The sequence below is a fragment of the Coniosporium apollinis genome, assembly GCF_000281105.1.
Source record: "Coniosporium apollinis CBS 100218 chromosome Unknown supercont1.26, whole genome shotgun sequence".
Classification (NCBI taxonomy): domain Eukaryota; kingdom Fungi; phylum Ascomycota; class Dothideomycetes; genus Coniosporium; species Coniosporium apollinis.
Genome location: NW_006913288.1, coordinates 274120 through 286985, shown reverse-complemented (window position 1 = coordinate 286985; position 12866 = coordinate 274120). Strand labels below are relative to the sequence as shown.

At 54.0% G+C, this 12866-nt stretch overlaps 6 protein-coding genes across 6 annotated transcripts; 4 read left to right on the top strand and 2 right to left on the bottom strand.

Annotated features, from left to right (window-relative positions):
- Positions 1-242: 242 nt before the first annotated feature.
- On the top strand, positions 243-1797 carry W97_05686 (uncharacterized protein; the record flags this gene model as incomplete). The annotated part of the gene is made up of 2 exons (XM_007783420.1): positions 243-302; positions 352-1797. The coding sequence occupies 2 exons, from the start codon at positions 243-245 to the stop codon at positions 1795-1797; spliced, it is 1506 nt and encodes a 501-aa protein (XP_007781610.1).
- Positions 1798-2989: 1192 nt separating this feature from the next.
- On the bottom strand, positions 2990-4849 carry W97_05685 (uncharacterized protein; the record flags this gene model as incomplete). The annotated part of the gene is made up of 6 exons (XM_007783419.1): positions 2990-3022; positions 3085-4037; positions 4096-4336; positions 4389-4486; positions 4546-4688; positions 4743-4849. The coding sequence occupies 6 exons, from the start codon at positions 4847-4849 to the stop codon at positions 2990-2992; spliced, it is 1575 nt and encodes a 524-aa protein (XP_007781609.1).
- Positions 4850-6011: 1162 nt separating this feature from the next.
- W97_05684 (uncharacterized protein) lies at positions 6012-6779 on the top strand (the record flags this gene model as incomplete). The annotated part of the gene is made up of 1 exon (XM_007783418.1): positions 6012-6779. The coding sequence occupies one exon, from the start codon at positions 6012-6014 to the stop codon at positions 6777-6779; it is 768 nt and encodes a 255-aa protein (XP_007781608.1).
- Positions 6780-7459: 680 nt separating this feature from the next.
- On the top strand, positions 7460-9099 carry W97_05683 (26S proteasome regulatory subunit N5; the record flags this gene model as incomplete). The annotated part of the gene is made up of 4 exons (XM_007783417.1): positions 7460-7546; positions 7596-7889; positions 7951-8439; positions 8488-9099. The coding sequence occupies 4 exons, from the start codon at positions 7460-7462 to the stop codon at positions 9097-9099; spliced, it is 1482 nt and encodes a 493-aa protein (XP_007781607.1).
- Positions 9100-9323: 224 nt separating this feature from the next.
- Positions 9324-10229, bottom strand: W97_05682 (uncharacterized protein; the record flags this gene model as incomplete). The annotated part of the gene is made up of 1 exon (XM_007783416.1): positions 9324-10229. The coding sequence occupies one exon, from the start codon at positions 10227-10229 to the stop codon at positions 9324-9326; it is 906 nt and encodes a 301-aa protein (XP_007781606.1).
- Positions 10230-10635: 406 nt separating this feature from the next.
- Positions 10636-12545, top strand: W97_05681 (uncharacterized protein; the record flags this gene model as incomplete). Its single annotated transcript, XM_007783415.1, has 2 exons — positions 10636-10980; positions 11040-12545. 2 exons carry the CDS (start codon positions 10636-10638, stop codon positions 12543-12545), a joined length of 1851 nt encoding a protein of 616 aa, XP_007781605.1.
- Positions 12546-12866: the final 321 nt, after the last annotated feature.

The following is a 12866-nucleotide window of genomic DNA, read 5'->3' as shown; positions in this document are numbered from 1 at the left end:
CCTTTACCTGGACACCACTTCATAATCCCATCACCAGCCGCAGCTTCATTGGCAAGTTGTTGCGATACCGTACACGTAGGGCCGGGGCAGTGTACGGATGACGAACAGCCAAGCAGGCAGGGTAATCTCATTCAGTCCGAACATCACGGCGCACATGTATTGCTACTTGACATGGTCCTTTCGTACAGCAGGAATGAGGCGTCTCCTTCGTCACGAGGACAAAGCACAAGTCTTATTACGCAATGGTCCATCCTGGAAAGCCAAGTAGAGGCTGTGATGTCTGTCGCAAGCGTCGTATCAAGGTAAGTTCTGCTCACTTGATCCGAGAAGGAAAAACTGATATAAGTCTAGTGTGATGAAGCCATACCCAGTTGCTCATATTGCTTGAAGAAGCAAGTTGTATGTCCTGGCTACAAGTCTCAATTTGACATTGCGTGGAGAGACCAAAACCTCGTGGCAGAGAAGAGCGTACGACGCCGAAAAGCTGCCACCGAGAAGGCCGATCGTGAACGGACAGCAGGAAAGCAATTAGCGAAGCTCCCTTCGCCGAGTGTTCCCAGAGTCCCATCAGCAGACTATGAGGGCTATGCTGTCAGCTTTTTTCTCTCATCATACGTCCTCCTGCCAAAGGATCTGGAGGTCCGACGAGGTTTTTTGGATTGCCTATACCCAGTCTGGGTACAAGCAGACTCCACGTCACCATTGAGGCCAGCTGTTGCCGCGGTGGCTTCATACCTGCTCGAGGCGTGGTCGCAACTGAAACCAGATCTACCTCTGTCACTCTCCCGGTCACGGTACCTGAAAGGCGTTGCAGCCTTAAGGAAGAGTCTGCAAAGCACCGAAGACGTGGGCGATGATGTTCTCATGGCATCCCTCATGTTGGACATGTACGAGCAGCTACGGTCATTCTTCATGCTGAAACCTAACGACAGCCCTCACGCAAGCGGAACTACGGCATTGGTCGAATACCGGAGACGACTGCCGTTCGCCAGCGAGACGTCTCAAAGAGTCCTACTCGGAGCTCGCAACCAAATCGTGGGAAGGGCACTGAGCAACACGGAACCTGTACCATCAAATGTTTCCACATGGGCCGACATGACCCAGGATGTCCCCAAGACGGCGGCATACCGACTTGACGACCTCAACGTCGAGGTAGCAAATTTTCAGGCCTTGGCCTCGCGACTCAACTCAGACACCACAGTCGAGGATCTTTCAGCCTTGGACATTTTGGAGAAGGCTATCGAGCTTGACCAGCGATTGTTAGCCTGGACAAGTACTGTTCCCGATGACTGGGCTCCCATCCGCGTCTCTGGTCCCGCGTGCATCCCACAGAGCGTGCGCGACGCGGGACTCTACCAAGACCATTGCGACATCTACAAGAGCATCTTCATCGCCTACACGTTCAACGCACAACGCTGCTCGCGCATCAAACTTCAGCTGACGATCCTCGCCTGCCTCCAGCATCTCAACAGCGGCAATTTCGACATAGCATCGCTGACAACATTGGAGATTATTCAAGAGCTGGTGGACACCATGTGTGCCAGTATACCATACTATCTAGGAGATAGAATGATGATCGCCCGCATCGATGACAGGACATTGCAATATCCGCACGTTGCAGGGCTCTCAGTCCCTGACGATCACCATGTAGGAGCAGCTGCGTACGGGGGTTGGTTCCTTGTTACACAGCTTTCGGAGCTTCTCTCACCAAAAGTGCCTTTGAGACTCGGGCAGCGGCAATGGATTGCAGGCCAGATGCAGCGGGTTTTGCAGCTTTATGCCATACAGCAGACATAGAGCATGTTGAATCCTAGGATCTATCGTCAGTTGAATGGATGCTTGATATCTTGGTATGCGACTCTCATAGAATACTCCTCCATACCCAACTGAGAGGGTCCATTAAACGTCAACGCTGCTGCGTAGCAGCATCACAGCACTCGTATGGGTGTTGATTACTGCAATGCTTGCTTCGTGGGACAGCGACTTGACCACGCCAAAACCTGTCCACAGTTCCTGAGGCTCTCCGCTGTTGGTAGCTCACGTCCTCTGTCTGCAAGTTTTGTGACAGTATCGTGCATTTGCATCTTGTACGCCGCCAATTGCAATAGAAAACCAACGTTGCAGAATCATGTTCTCCCTTACTGTTTCTGCGCCGCCCTTTACCCCTCTCAGTAATGATTAGGGTGCTGGCTCGGAGCGGTACGGACTGGGCGTATAAAGCCAGGGGAGCTGGACTCTTGGGGCCTGGGACGACTTCAACCAAATTCGATTTCTAGATTATATATCAAAATGTTGACATTCGAAAAGCACATACGGCCATAGATCAAAGAATACTGGGCATCCCGTTCGCTCTGCCATTACATAAGCTTTGAATCGGTGGATTAGTAGTTAGGTGGGTGACCACTAGCGAATCCCCACTGCTGTATGTTATTTTGCATTTTTGCTGGATGGACAAACGGCCCACCGAGAGGGGACTACCGAACTTGCGGCAGCATTAGGTTTTTGAAAGTGTGGCACGAGGGTCTTAAAGGCACCATCAAGATAATGCGAATCGCGCTGTGTGTCCTGTTCCGATATTTAGGTGTTATTGTTAAGAATCCTGGTCAGCGCACCCTTTACACCCTTATAATATTCATCTAGGGATGGTCGGTTAAGAATACGCTGTGTTTATCCGTCGAGATAATAGCTTTTCTACATGATAATAGCTTTTCTACATGATAATAGCTTTTCTACATGACAAGATCGGACTAGAAGCGGTGAACTCCTAGGGACCGAGCAGAGTGGTGCTACAGTACCTGGCCAAAAGTCTTTCCGTCTCACGCTAGTCCGACCGATAACTGGCCACCCTAGTTGTAGAGGGATCCTTCTCTAGCCGACCCTGAGAACGAGCTGAAGCCACGCATGGTATCACAGGCTCAATCAGCCTGCTATACTACAAAGACTAGTAAAGACTAACATTGGAATACAACGCAAGAACAGGGAATAGAAACTAGCAAGGAAATTCGCAATCAAAATCTCGTGACTGTTGTAGCGAGGGTCGTTAGCATAATTCGTACTGCGTCTGAGAAAATCCACAACACTTACAATAGCTGGTGCTGCAGGACAACCTGGCGGGCCACTCTTGTTCCAATCATCTCCTCTCAGCGTGCAATGCACAATTCCGTCCTTTGTCCCTGATGTCCAAAAAGTCGATCCGTACGCGAACTGGATGTAATCATTGGTGTGCTCTCCCGTAATCACCAACGCATTCTTCATTCCATTTTTCTGTAGCGATAGGGGATTCGCGTCGTTGATAGGTTGTCCAGGAGTACGCGTAGATTGTGGCGAGGCATAGATCTCGTCGCCATATGCATCCGTGATCTTGACCGATGCGTAGAGATTCGATTCGACAGGCTCGCAAGTCCAAATTTCTCTGATGGCTAGCTTGCACGTCTTCGAAGAGTCCTCACCCTTAATTGCCTCGAGCCATTTGTTACGTTCATCCCAGTATGACTTGGGGTACAGATCAGAAGGAATGGGAGCACCAATCTCCAGGTCTTCTCCACTGTCGTTCTCAAGGACGGTAGGACAATCACCGCCGTCTTCTAGCTGTCTGGCACCTCCATTGTCCGCGGTTGTGAAGTTGACAAACGAGACAGGTTTATCGCCGTCGGCGGCAAAGATGACAAAAGGATCTGTGGACTCGCGTTTGGGCGGCAGCATGGGCCCGCCCTTGATAATGTCGTAGACTATCGGGAGGAACGGGTACGATCTGATTTGATTCTGCACGTAGTTTGCCAGCGCGAAACTGACGAGATTGTCAACGTTGCGCTGGACAAAGTAGCCCGTCTGTGGAGAAGAGATGCTAATCGGCTGGAAGCGCGCTAGAATCTTTGCAAGGCTGGGTCCGTACGCTTTGGTCCATCCAGAAGTTTTTATCTCACCGTCTTTGATATAGGTGAATTTAATCTTAAGGTCGCGGATGTGTGGGTTCGGGCTTTCCTTGACGGAGTCCGCCGCGAGGTCAAGATGCATCAGCTCATGCAGAAAAGTGTTCGCTACGAATCGTTAGTCTGGTTTGATCTTTGCAGACCGCCCCTTGAGGCTAAAGCTTACCTCGCCCCTCATAGTTGCTGAGATCGTTTTTCATGTTGGGGTTACTAAACCCCGACCCATAGGCGATGGCATTACCGAGATTTCTGAGCCCGTAGAACTCCGGACAGAAACTGATGTCTGGATATTTTTCGCCAGCCTGCACCGGGTTGCGGGCATAGGCTAAGACAACAGCTGGGTCTTTGTTCTCTTGAGATGTTGGACATTTTTTGGAGCAGAGCCCTGCAGGATCGTCGCAACGTACCTTTAAGATAATATTAGTCTAATTGCCAGAATGGGTCTCACGAAGAACATACACGGATCCAATTAGGTGTCCACCAGGATATCCCTTCTTTGACTGTAGCAACATTTGCAAACACAGCCTGAATCTGCTTTTGCTGGTCTTTGTTGTAAGCTAGGAGACCGAGGCTGTTAGCTCAACAATGTCCGTTGTGGTGCTTCGAAGCGACATACCAGAAGGTCCCAGGTACTCTAGAGCGGCAGCGGAATCCCAGTTGATATTGCTTTTTACGCCATCATAGTTTACCAACTTATTAGCGTCAGTGTACGCCTCCTTGATCCATCCCTTGATGAGCTTGTTAATGTCATCGCATCCGCTAACGATCAGTATTAGTATTTGCTCATCAGGATAGGATTATAGGCAGACTCACTCCCAACCATACAAACTGGTTCCATACCAATTCGTCACATTCGCCGGGTCCCTTTCCGGAAAGGCATCCTTCATCTGCTGTTCCGTAATATCTTCGGGACGCGGCATTGCTTGGGCAGGCAGAGCAAGGGATACGTAAGACCCAAGTGAGATCAAGCCTAGAAGGCTGCTAAGCCGATACATTGTTGAGAAAGAAATCTGATATGGAATAGGAATGTCGAGTCAGAACAGATGGGTCTGCCAGATCGTCACGCCTTGCAAAACCTTTATACTTCTACCATCATCGTGTAAGCGCCACGGCATAGCCACCACGCCGCTTCTCTCTCTAGTAGGACTTGCCATGTTGTCAGGAGAAGTTAGAGAGCGTCTCGAGGGTTTCAAGTTAGCACTCAGTGATTCAAAAATAGCCACGCCTCATCCCGGATGAGCTTTTTGAACAAACTTATCTGCAAGACCAAATAGAGGCTTCTGCGTGAAGATTCATGAACAGCTGCAGGAGCTGGAGGATGTCGCTGCGGTTATCTCAGCCATGGTACTTTCATCTAAAGCTATTGCCGCCCGAGCACTTGTAAAGAAGATAGCCATTGCTTTCTATTGGTGTTCTAGGCGGAAGGAACACTCAAAACGTGTTGGTCCCCTGGATGCTGGTAGCAAAGGATCGCCCGCAGAACCTAGCTGTACCGCTCCACCAACACGGCCCCTGGACCGGGACATGTTGGTACGAGGCGTGGTCCCAAAAGTCACACAGGTTGCCGGCAGTTGGAACTTGGCAGTCAGCCGCCTCACCTGTTCGCTATGTGAAAAACACCACTCTGTGCCAACATCACACGAAGTGAAGCGCGATGTCTCTAACTTGATCGAGGTCATATGTATTAGACTTTGAATAAGACTTTCTGGAAGTGTGGTGGTTGGATGGAATGAGTATCGCTAGTTGAAGCTGATGTTTGATCGTGAGCGCTCGGACCTTGCATGACTTTTGACACCGCGCCTCGGTAGAGCGGCACAGCTACACCGGCTTAATCCAGTGTACCGCTTGCTTTAGCCGCGCGGTAGATCTAACTGTGAAGGATCCGCTAAAGGTGGCACAGCGAGTACAATTATCGCCATCAAGGTGTTAGTTTTTAAATAAACCGCTTGGGTGGCTTGGCGTCACGTGGCGCGTCGATCGAAAGTCGCATGTCAGTCCAAGGCTGCGGGGCAGCTCGCTCACCACCTGGGTAGTTTCTCAACTCATCTTTGTCACATTCTGTCTCGCCTTACTCAATCCAAGATGCTCTCTTTCTTCCCCTTGTTTTTCTCGTTCATATTCGGCCGTCAGCAGCTTCAAATACAACCAGATGTGTCATCGGGAGTGAACCAGGCCATGTATCGCGAACCCTACTTTTCCCACGACCCCAACACTCGCAGGGAACTCCAGTCAGGTGAAGTAACCGCTTACCCCTCATCCGGCGGCATCGTCCTCGGCCACTTCTCCGCTGTTGAGCTCGCCCACCTTAACCTCTCCCGCACCAAACCCGCCAACCGCTCTTCAGACCCAGCCGAAGAAGACGATCTCGCGCTCCGCATGCTGCGTCTCGGCGCGCACTGGTGGCCTAGTTGGGGCCTCTACGCCCGCCACAAAAAACGCATCATCGACGGCATTCCGTACGATTTCCATTTCCCGCCTGTTGTGAATGTTGGGTATCCCTCGTCGGGGAAGGGGGTGTGGGTGTTCAAGTTCTCTGCTGACAAGCGGACCTGGGACGAGGAAGATGAACGAAAGCCGTATCTGGAGAGAGAGCCGGACGATTGGGCAGGGAGAATCAGGATGGTCTTAACGATGGATGAACGGTGCGAGGTTTTGAAGGATTTTGGCGCGACGTTCTATGAGAAGGTGGAGGACTGCGTGGATATTGCAAAGACGCTTCAAGAAGGTGTTGACAAGGGTAAACGGTACGAAGAACTGCTGAAGAGGATGGAAGACTTGAAGTATGTGGACAGGTGGCTTTCCGGTCTAGAGAAAGGAAATGATGCGAGCATGAAAGAGGAAGATTGGTGACTTGGAGTAAACTGCCAGCGGCTAGTTGTGCAACATGGGAGGTTGTGTCAGTCTGCATTATGTGGTGTTGTGAGGTACGAAAGACGGGGTTCTGAATGAGGAAGCGGTGCCGGTGGTTAGCTCACCGTCGAAAAACAACTACACTACACCTGATACATACGCGTTCTGTATCGTAACATACAGATGAATCGCCTGCTCCATTATCTGTGAAGCATGTAGAGCTTGGAAGCCGACGTCACAAAGAGAACGTTGTGATGTTCTTGATGCTCAACGACCAGCACCGCTTCTTTATTGAAAACCCCATCCTTGATGAGAATGCAGTGACAGTGGGCCTCTTTGGGTGCATCTAAGCTGAATTGCTCTCGCTGCTGCTAACAGTCCCTTCAATCAAACCTATAGAAATATTAATATACCTTCAGAAGTGACGTTGTAGCTCTCGGTGACGCGCCTTGGTGCCTTAGGTCAACCGCTGTCCGCCGAAGTGTGACCGAAGTTCGGCGCGACAGCTGCGAGCTTGAGGTTGAGCCTCACGTAAAGACGATCAGAGAGCGTCGACATTTCACCCAGCCCGCCTACACGATCGTCTCCACCTCCGCGACTTCCTTTATAACTCGAGCAACGCCCGTATATCCAGTACAACCTCCGACACATCTGGTCAACCACCGCCGCACCTCGCCACCATGTCCGACAATCAGGTCATCAAAGCGGACAAGGACTTCACGAAGGAGGTTGACAAGGCACTGCCAGAAGCTCAAGAGCTTGCGAAGGTCAGTGGCGTATCTTACGCTTCCCAGGCCCTGCTGATACATTCTGCAGAGCAACCCCCAAGCAGCAATCGAGAAGCTCCTCCCGCTCGAGAAGCAAACACGGCAAGCATCAGACCTTGCATCGACCTCCCGCATAATCGTCGCCATCGTCACAATATGCAAGGAAGCCGGGGACTGGAGCCTGCTGAACGAGCAAGTCCTGCTGCTCTCGAAGAAGCATGGGCAGCTCAAGCAGGCTATCACGAAGATGGTGCAGGTCGTCATGGGCTTTCTTGACGACGCGCCGAGTCTGGAAACGAAGCTGTCCGTGATCGAGACACTGAGAACGGTCACGGAGGGAAAGGTAAAGCTTCATGCCCCGGACGTGATTCGGTTGTGATGGGCGATGCTGACTCGAAGCATAGATATTCGTCGAGGTCGAGCGGGCTAGAGTCACGCGCATTCTGTCGAACATCAAGAAGGAGCAGGGCGATATCAATGCTGCCGCGGACATCCTATGCGAGCTCCAAGTCGAGACCTTTGGTTCCATGTCCCGCCGTGAGAAGACCGAGTTCATCCTCCAGCAAGTGGCTCTCTGCATAGAAAAGGGCGACTGGACACAAGCAGGCATCCTGAGCCGGAAGATCAGCACGCGATACTTCACCCGCAGGCCAAAGAAGTCGCCCGAGCAGTTGGAGAAGGAGAGAAAAGAGCGCGAGGAGAAGGAGAAGACAAGGAGTGTGGATGAGCCGCCGCCGGAGCCGGAAGACGACGTTACGGATCTGAAGCTGCGGTACTACGAGCAGCAGATTACACTTGCGAAGCACGAGGATAAGTATCTGGATGTGTGTAAACATTATCGGCAGGTGCTGGACACGGAGGCCGTGGAGGAGAATCCGGAGCAGCTGCGCGCCGTAAGCAATCCCTCCTCTTCGATTGAATCCAGCTAACTCTATACACAGTCGCTGCAACGGATCATCTACTTTGTCATCCTCGCTCCCTACGACAACGAACAGTCCGACCTGCTTCACCGCATCCACAAAGACTCCCGCATCTCGCAAATACCTCAAGACGCTCAGCTACTCAAGCTCTTCACCGTTCCAGAGCTCATGAGATGGCCGATGGTTGCACAGCAGTTCGGGCCACACCTCTGCAGCACCGATGTCTTTGACGCCGAGAAGGGACAGTCAGGCGACCCGAAAGCGCACCAACGCTGGGAAGACCTCCGGAAGCGCGTCATCGAGCACAACGTCCGCGTGGTCGCCAAGTACTACACCCGGATCCAGATGCCGCGACTGACGCAGCTGCTGGACCTGGCCGAGGACGAGACGGAGAAGTACATCAGCGAACTTGTGACGGCTAAGACCATCTACGCCAAGATCGATCGGCCGGCGCGGGTAGTGAGCTTCGCCAAGCCGCGGGATGCGGACGATGTGCTGAATGAGTGGAGCGGGAACATGAAGAGCTTGCTGGGGCTGCTGGAGAGGATTGATCATCTCATCACGAAGGAGGAGATGATGGCCAGGATCCAGCCGACGAAGGTCGAAAAGGGCAAGACGGGGAAGGCGCATTAAGCGCATGTATTCGTAGAGCATTGGCGGGATCATCAGGCGTTGCATGGTTGGAATTGCAGGCTCTGTAGCTCCAGCCTTCTATAGACAGCCCCTGCGCTTCGAAGCGCGTGGGTGTAATATACCTCTAATATCTTCATCCCGAGCAGGTTTCATGTGCCTGCCCGTTCAACGCCATGCAAATGCTCAAATAGCCAGTCCGGGTCCCAGAGGAATGCCGCAGAACGCTAGAACGGCACATCCATATCCTCCGCCTTCTCTTTCTTGTCCTCCGCGCTTTGACTCTCCAACACCTCTCTGATAAATCCCACCAGCGCCCCAACATACGGCTTAGCACTACTGGGTAAGAAGTGCCCACCAGGGTGATATACTACCCTCCTCCTCCCCTCACCTCCGCCATCCGCACAGGCGTCGACAAGCCGCAAACTCCTACTCTCCTCGACAACTGTATCCAACGTCCCCAAGAAATGCAGCATTGCAGTCCTAATCTTCGGTTCGTAAAACGCCTGATACAGCGGATTATTACTCGCGCCGAACCCGCTATAGCTCACGGCGAACTTGAGCGGCGGATGCACTGTCTGGTCCCCATCTCCCGTATCCCGCACCAGGGAGGCCGGAAACTCCATCCCGCCTCTACTCCGCGCGGCCTCAAAGGCCTCCCGCCGCCCAGGTTCGAGAAGCGAGGCGAGCATGCCCGCGCAAGCCCCGCCCTGCGAAAACCCCACCACGCCATCAAAGGGCCCCTCAGAGCCCAGCACCTCCGCGATGCGCGCAAAGCCCGCCTCCATGCCCTCATACGTGAAGGGTTCTTTCTCGCCTTTGCGCACCCACCAGCCCCACGCATCGGGTTCCTCCCTGTCTGCCCCACTCTCCGCATCGCCGTTGGAGGCGGTGCCGAAATTAGGGATGTCGGCAGGTGAGAGCCGGATCGGGGCCGTGGGGTAGGAGAGCGTGACGTAGTGCGTCGGGAAGGCTTTGACGAGGTTTTTCTCCAGCGCGCGCGTTTTGGCGTGGAAGAGCGGGCCGGATTGCGTGAAGCCGTGCAGCATGAGGATGCGGAGCGCGGGTTTGCCGGTTGGGGTTGCGGCGCCCGAGGGCAGGGCGGAGGAGGTGGGGGTTGAGAAGTTGGACATGCTGCGGTGGGCTTTGTGGGGGAGAGAGCGGAATAGAGGAACTTGGGCGCGGATGTGGCTGCGGGAGTATGCTGGGCGGATGATCAGGATAGCATGGCGCATTGGTGAGATGGTGAGCGTGGGTAGGATTGAGGTCGGTGATAAGGCGGACTTGAGATGCTTGGCATGGTGTTGAGGCTGCGGGCGGTGAGCGGAATCGCGAAAAAGTTCAAGGTGACGAAAGCCGCATCGCATGTCCAAACAGTGTAGATGTCCTTACTACCACAACACGACAGGCCATCCATAGCAGTCCGAAGCTCCTTCGGTGATATTCTTAGTCATTGGAGCTTCGCAAAGACCACTGACGAGCCCTCTCCGGTCAATTAGAGCCTCCACCACACCACCAGACCCGCAGCCCATTCGCAGCATGCTCACCGAAACCTTCATAGCCTCCATCTCCACCGCCGCGAAAACTCCCAACACCTCAGCACATACCAAAGATGCCGCCATCTTCCTCCACGAGTTCCAGCCGCTGGCGGCGCAGCGAGCCGTATTCAAGAAGAGCGCAACGCCGGCCAACTGCCTCGCCGTGAGCGCATCGCACATTTTCGCGGCGCAAGCCGAGAAGGCTGTCGTGCATGTGTATAGCAGGGAGAAGGGAAACCAGGAGGCGATTGTGCCTTTTCCGGAGCGGATACACAGTCTGGCGCTTGCGTGTCATGATACCGTTCTTGTGCTTGGTACGGAGGGTGGGAGGATAATTTTGTGGGAGGTACGTATGCTTCCCGCCTTGAAGCAGTAAGACATTGTACTGATTACTATATAAACTAGACATGCACCGGCCGCCAAATCACAACCCCCCAATCACACCTCCAGCCCGTCACATCCCTCGCCATCGACCCGACATCGTCTTTCCTCCTCTCCGGTTCCGCAGACTCAAACATCCACGTCTGGTCCCTGCCCTCGCTCCTCTCCTTCACGACGCCCTCCTCCCAGCGCACACCCCTGCACACCCTCTCCTCGCACCGCGGCGCCATCACAGCTCTCGCCATAGGCCACTCATCCACCCCCGTCAACATCGCCATCTCCGCATCCGCAGACTCTACGGCCATTGTCTGGGACTACCACACCGGCACCCAGCTGAGGACGTATCTCTTAGGCGCCCCGCCACTCGCGCTGTTCCTCGATGCGACGGACATAGCGTTTTACGCGGGGTACGCGGACGGCAGCGTCCAAGTCGTCGAATTCTTCCCCCCGGGTGCGGGACAGGCGTACCCGGCCATCGACACCCTACGCGACGCCGACGCGGCTGTAGCGCCCGTGCAACCGCCCCTCTCGACACGCTGGCACGCGGAGAATCAAGACTTGGGGGCGGCGCACTGCGTCGCGCTGAGCTGGGACGGCTCGACGCTGCTGTCTGGGCACGAGAGCGGGAAAATCGGCGCCTGGGACACTGGGCGCGCGGTGTTTAGGAGTGTGGTAGCCACGTTGCCGGGACCGGTGACGAATCTGCGGTTCTTGCCTGTGACAGGGTGGCCGGCAGTGGCTGGACGGGAGGTGGAAGAGCCGGGCTTCAGGATGCATAATGTTGTGAAGCCGAAACTTGAGTCGGGGGGCAGTGGTGGACCGCAGGTGCCGGGGAATTATACGTTTACGACGCAGTTTGTTTCCACGCTTCCGACGCCCCATTGCTCGGCTGAGGGAGACTTGGAGGCCTGGTTTGGCGCAAGAGGCAGCAAGAGGCGGAAGACTTCCTTCGAGGAAGCGCTCACGCATACCTCGTTCCCAGCCGCGCTGCTCGAGGAAGGCATTGCGGAGCTCGCGGAGTGGGGCGGAAGCCAGTCTGCCGGCTCCGGATCTGGCGCGGCTGCCAACGGCGCGGCTGGGAATGCGGGTGAGGCGGATTTCATGGCGCTGGACGATACGGAGGGAAGAGCGTCGGGGGATACGAAGCTAGCGGACGAGAACATGCGGCTTAAGAAGCAGCTGAGGGCGCTGCAGAGGGTGCAGAAGGCCACGTTTGGGCAGATTGCAGACTTGAGAGAGGAGATTAAGGGGTTGAGGGAGATGGGAAGGGAAACTGAAGAAACTGAGGATGAGGATGAGGAGGAGGAGGAGGAGGAGGAGGAAGGTGATGATGAGGAAGATGATGGTGAGGGAAACAACGACGTCAATGACGTTAACATGGGAGAGAACGATGAAGAGCTGGTTAAAACGAGGCGATCGGAAGGGGAGAGCAGGAAACCCGGAAGGGGGCTTAAGGGGGTTAGTAGAGTTAGAAAGTACGAGGGAAGTGAGGACAACGCTGGAGCATCGAGAAGTAGAAGAAAGCAGTGATAGTCGTAGTGAATAGCGGGATGAGCGAGTATCAAAGCTGCCGCGATAGCGTCGACGCTCACCATGGGGAATTACGGATATGAGCGTGATGACTCGAAGCGTCGACCATCCGAAGCGTCGACAATCAAGCAGTGTCAAGCAAGCGACTGAAGTTCTCAGAGACGCGCTAAAAAGAACTCAGACTTCGAGGTGGACCAGGCATAACGCTCGATGAGAGAAGTAGCAAACGGGTAGAGAAGCCGGTAAATATGGTTTGCAGCATGTTCGAAAGCGCATGTATATACTGCTGAGAACTCTCCACGTCCCACCTCTACTCCATTG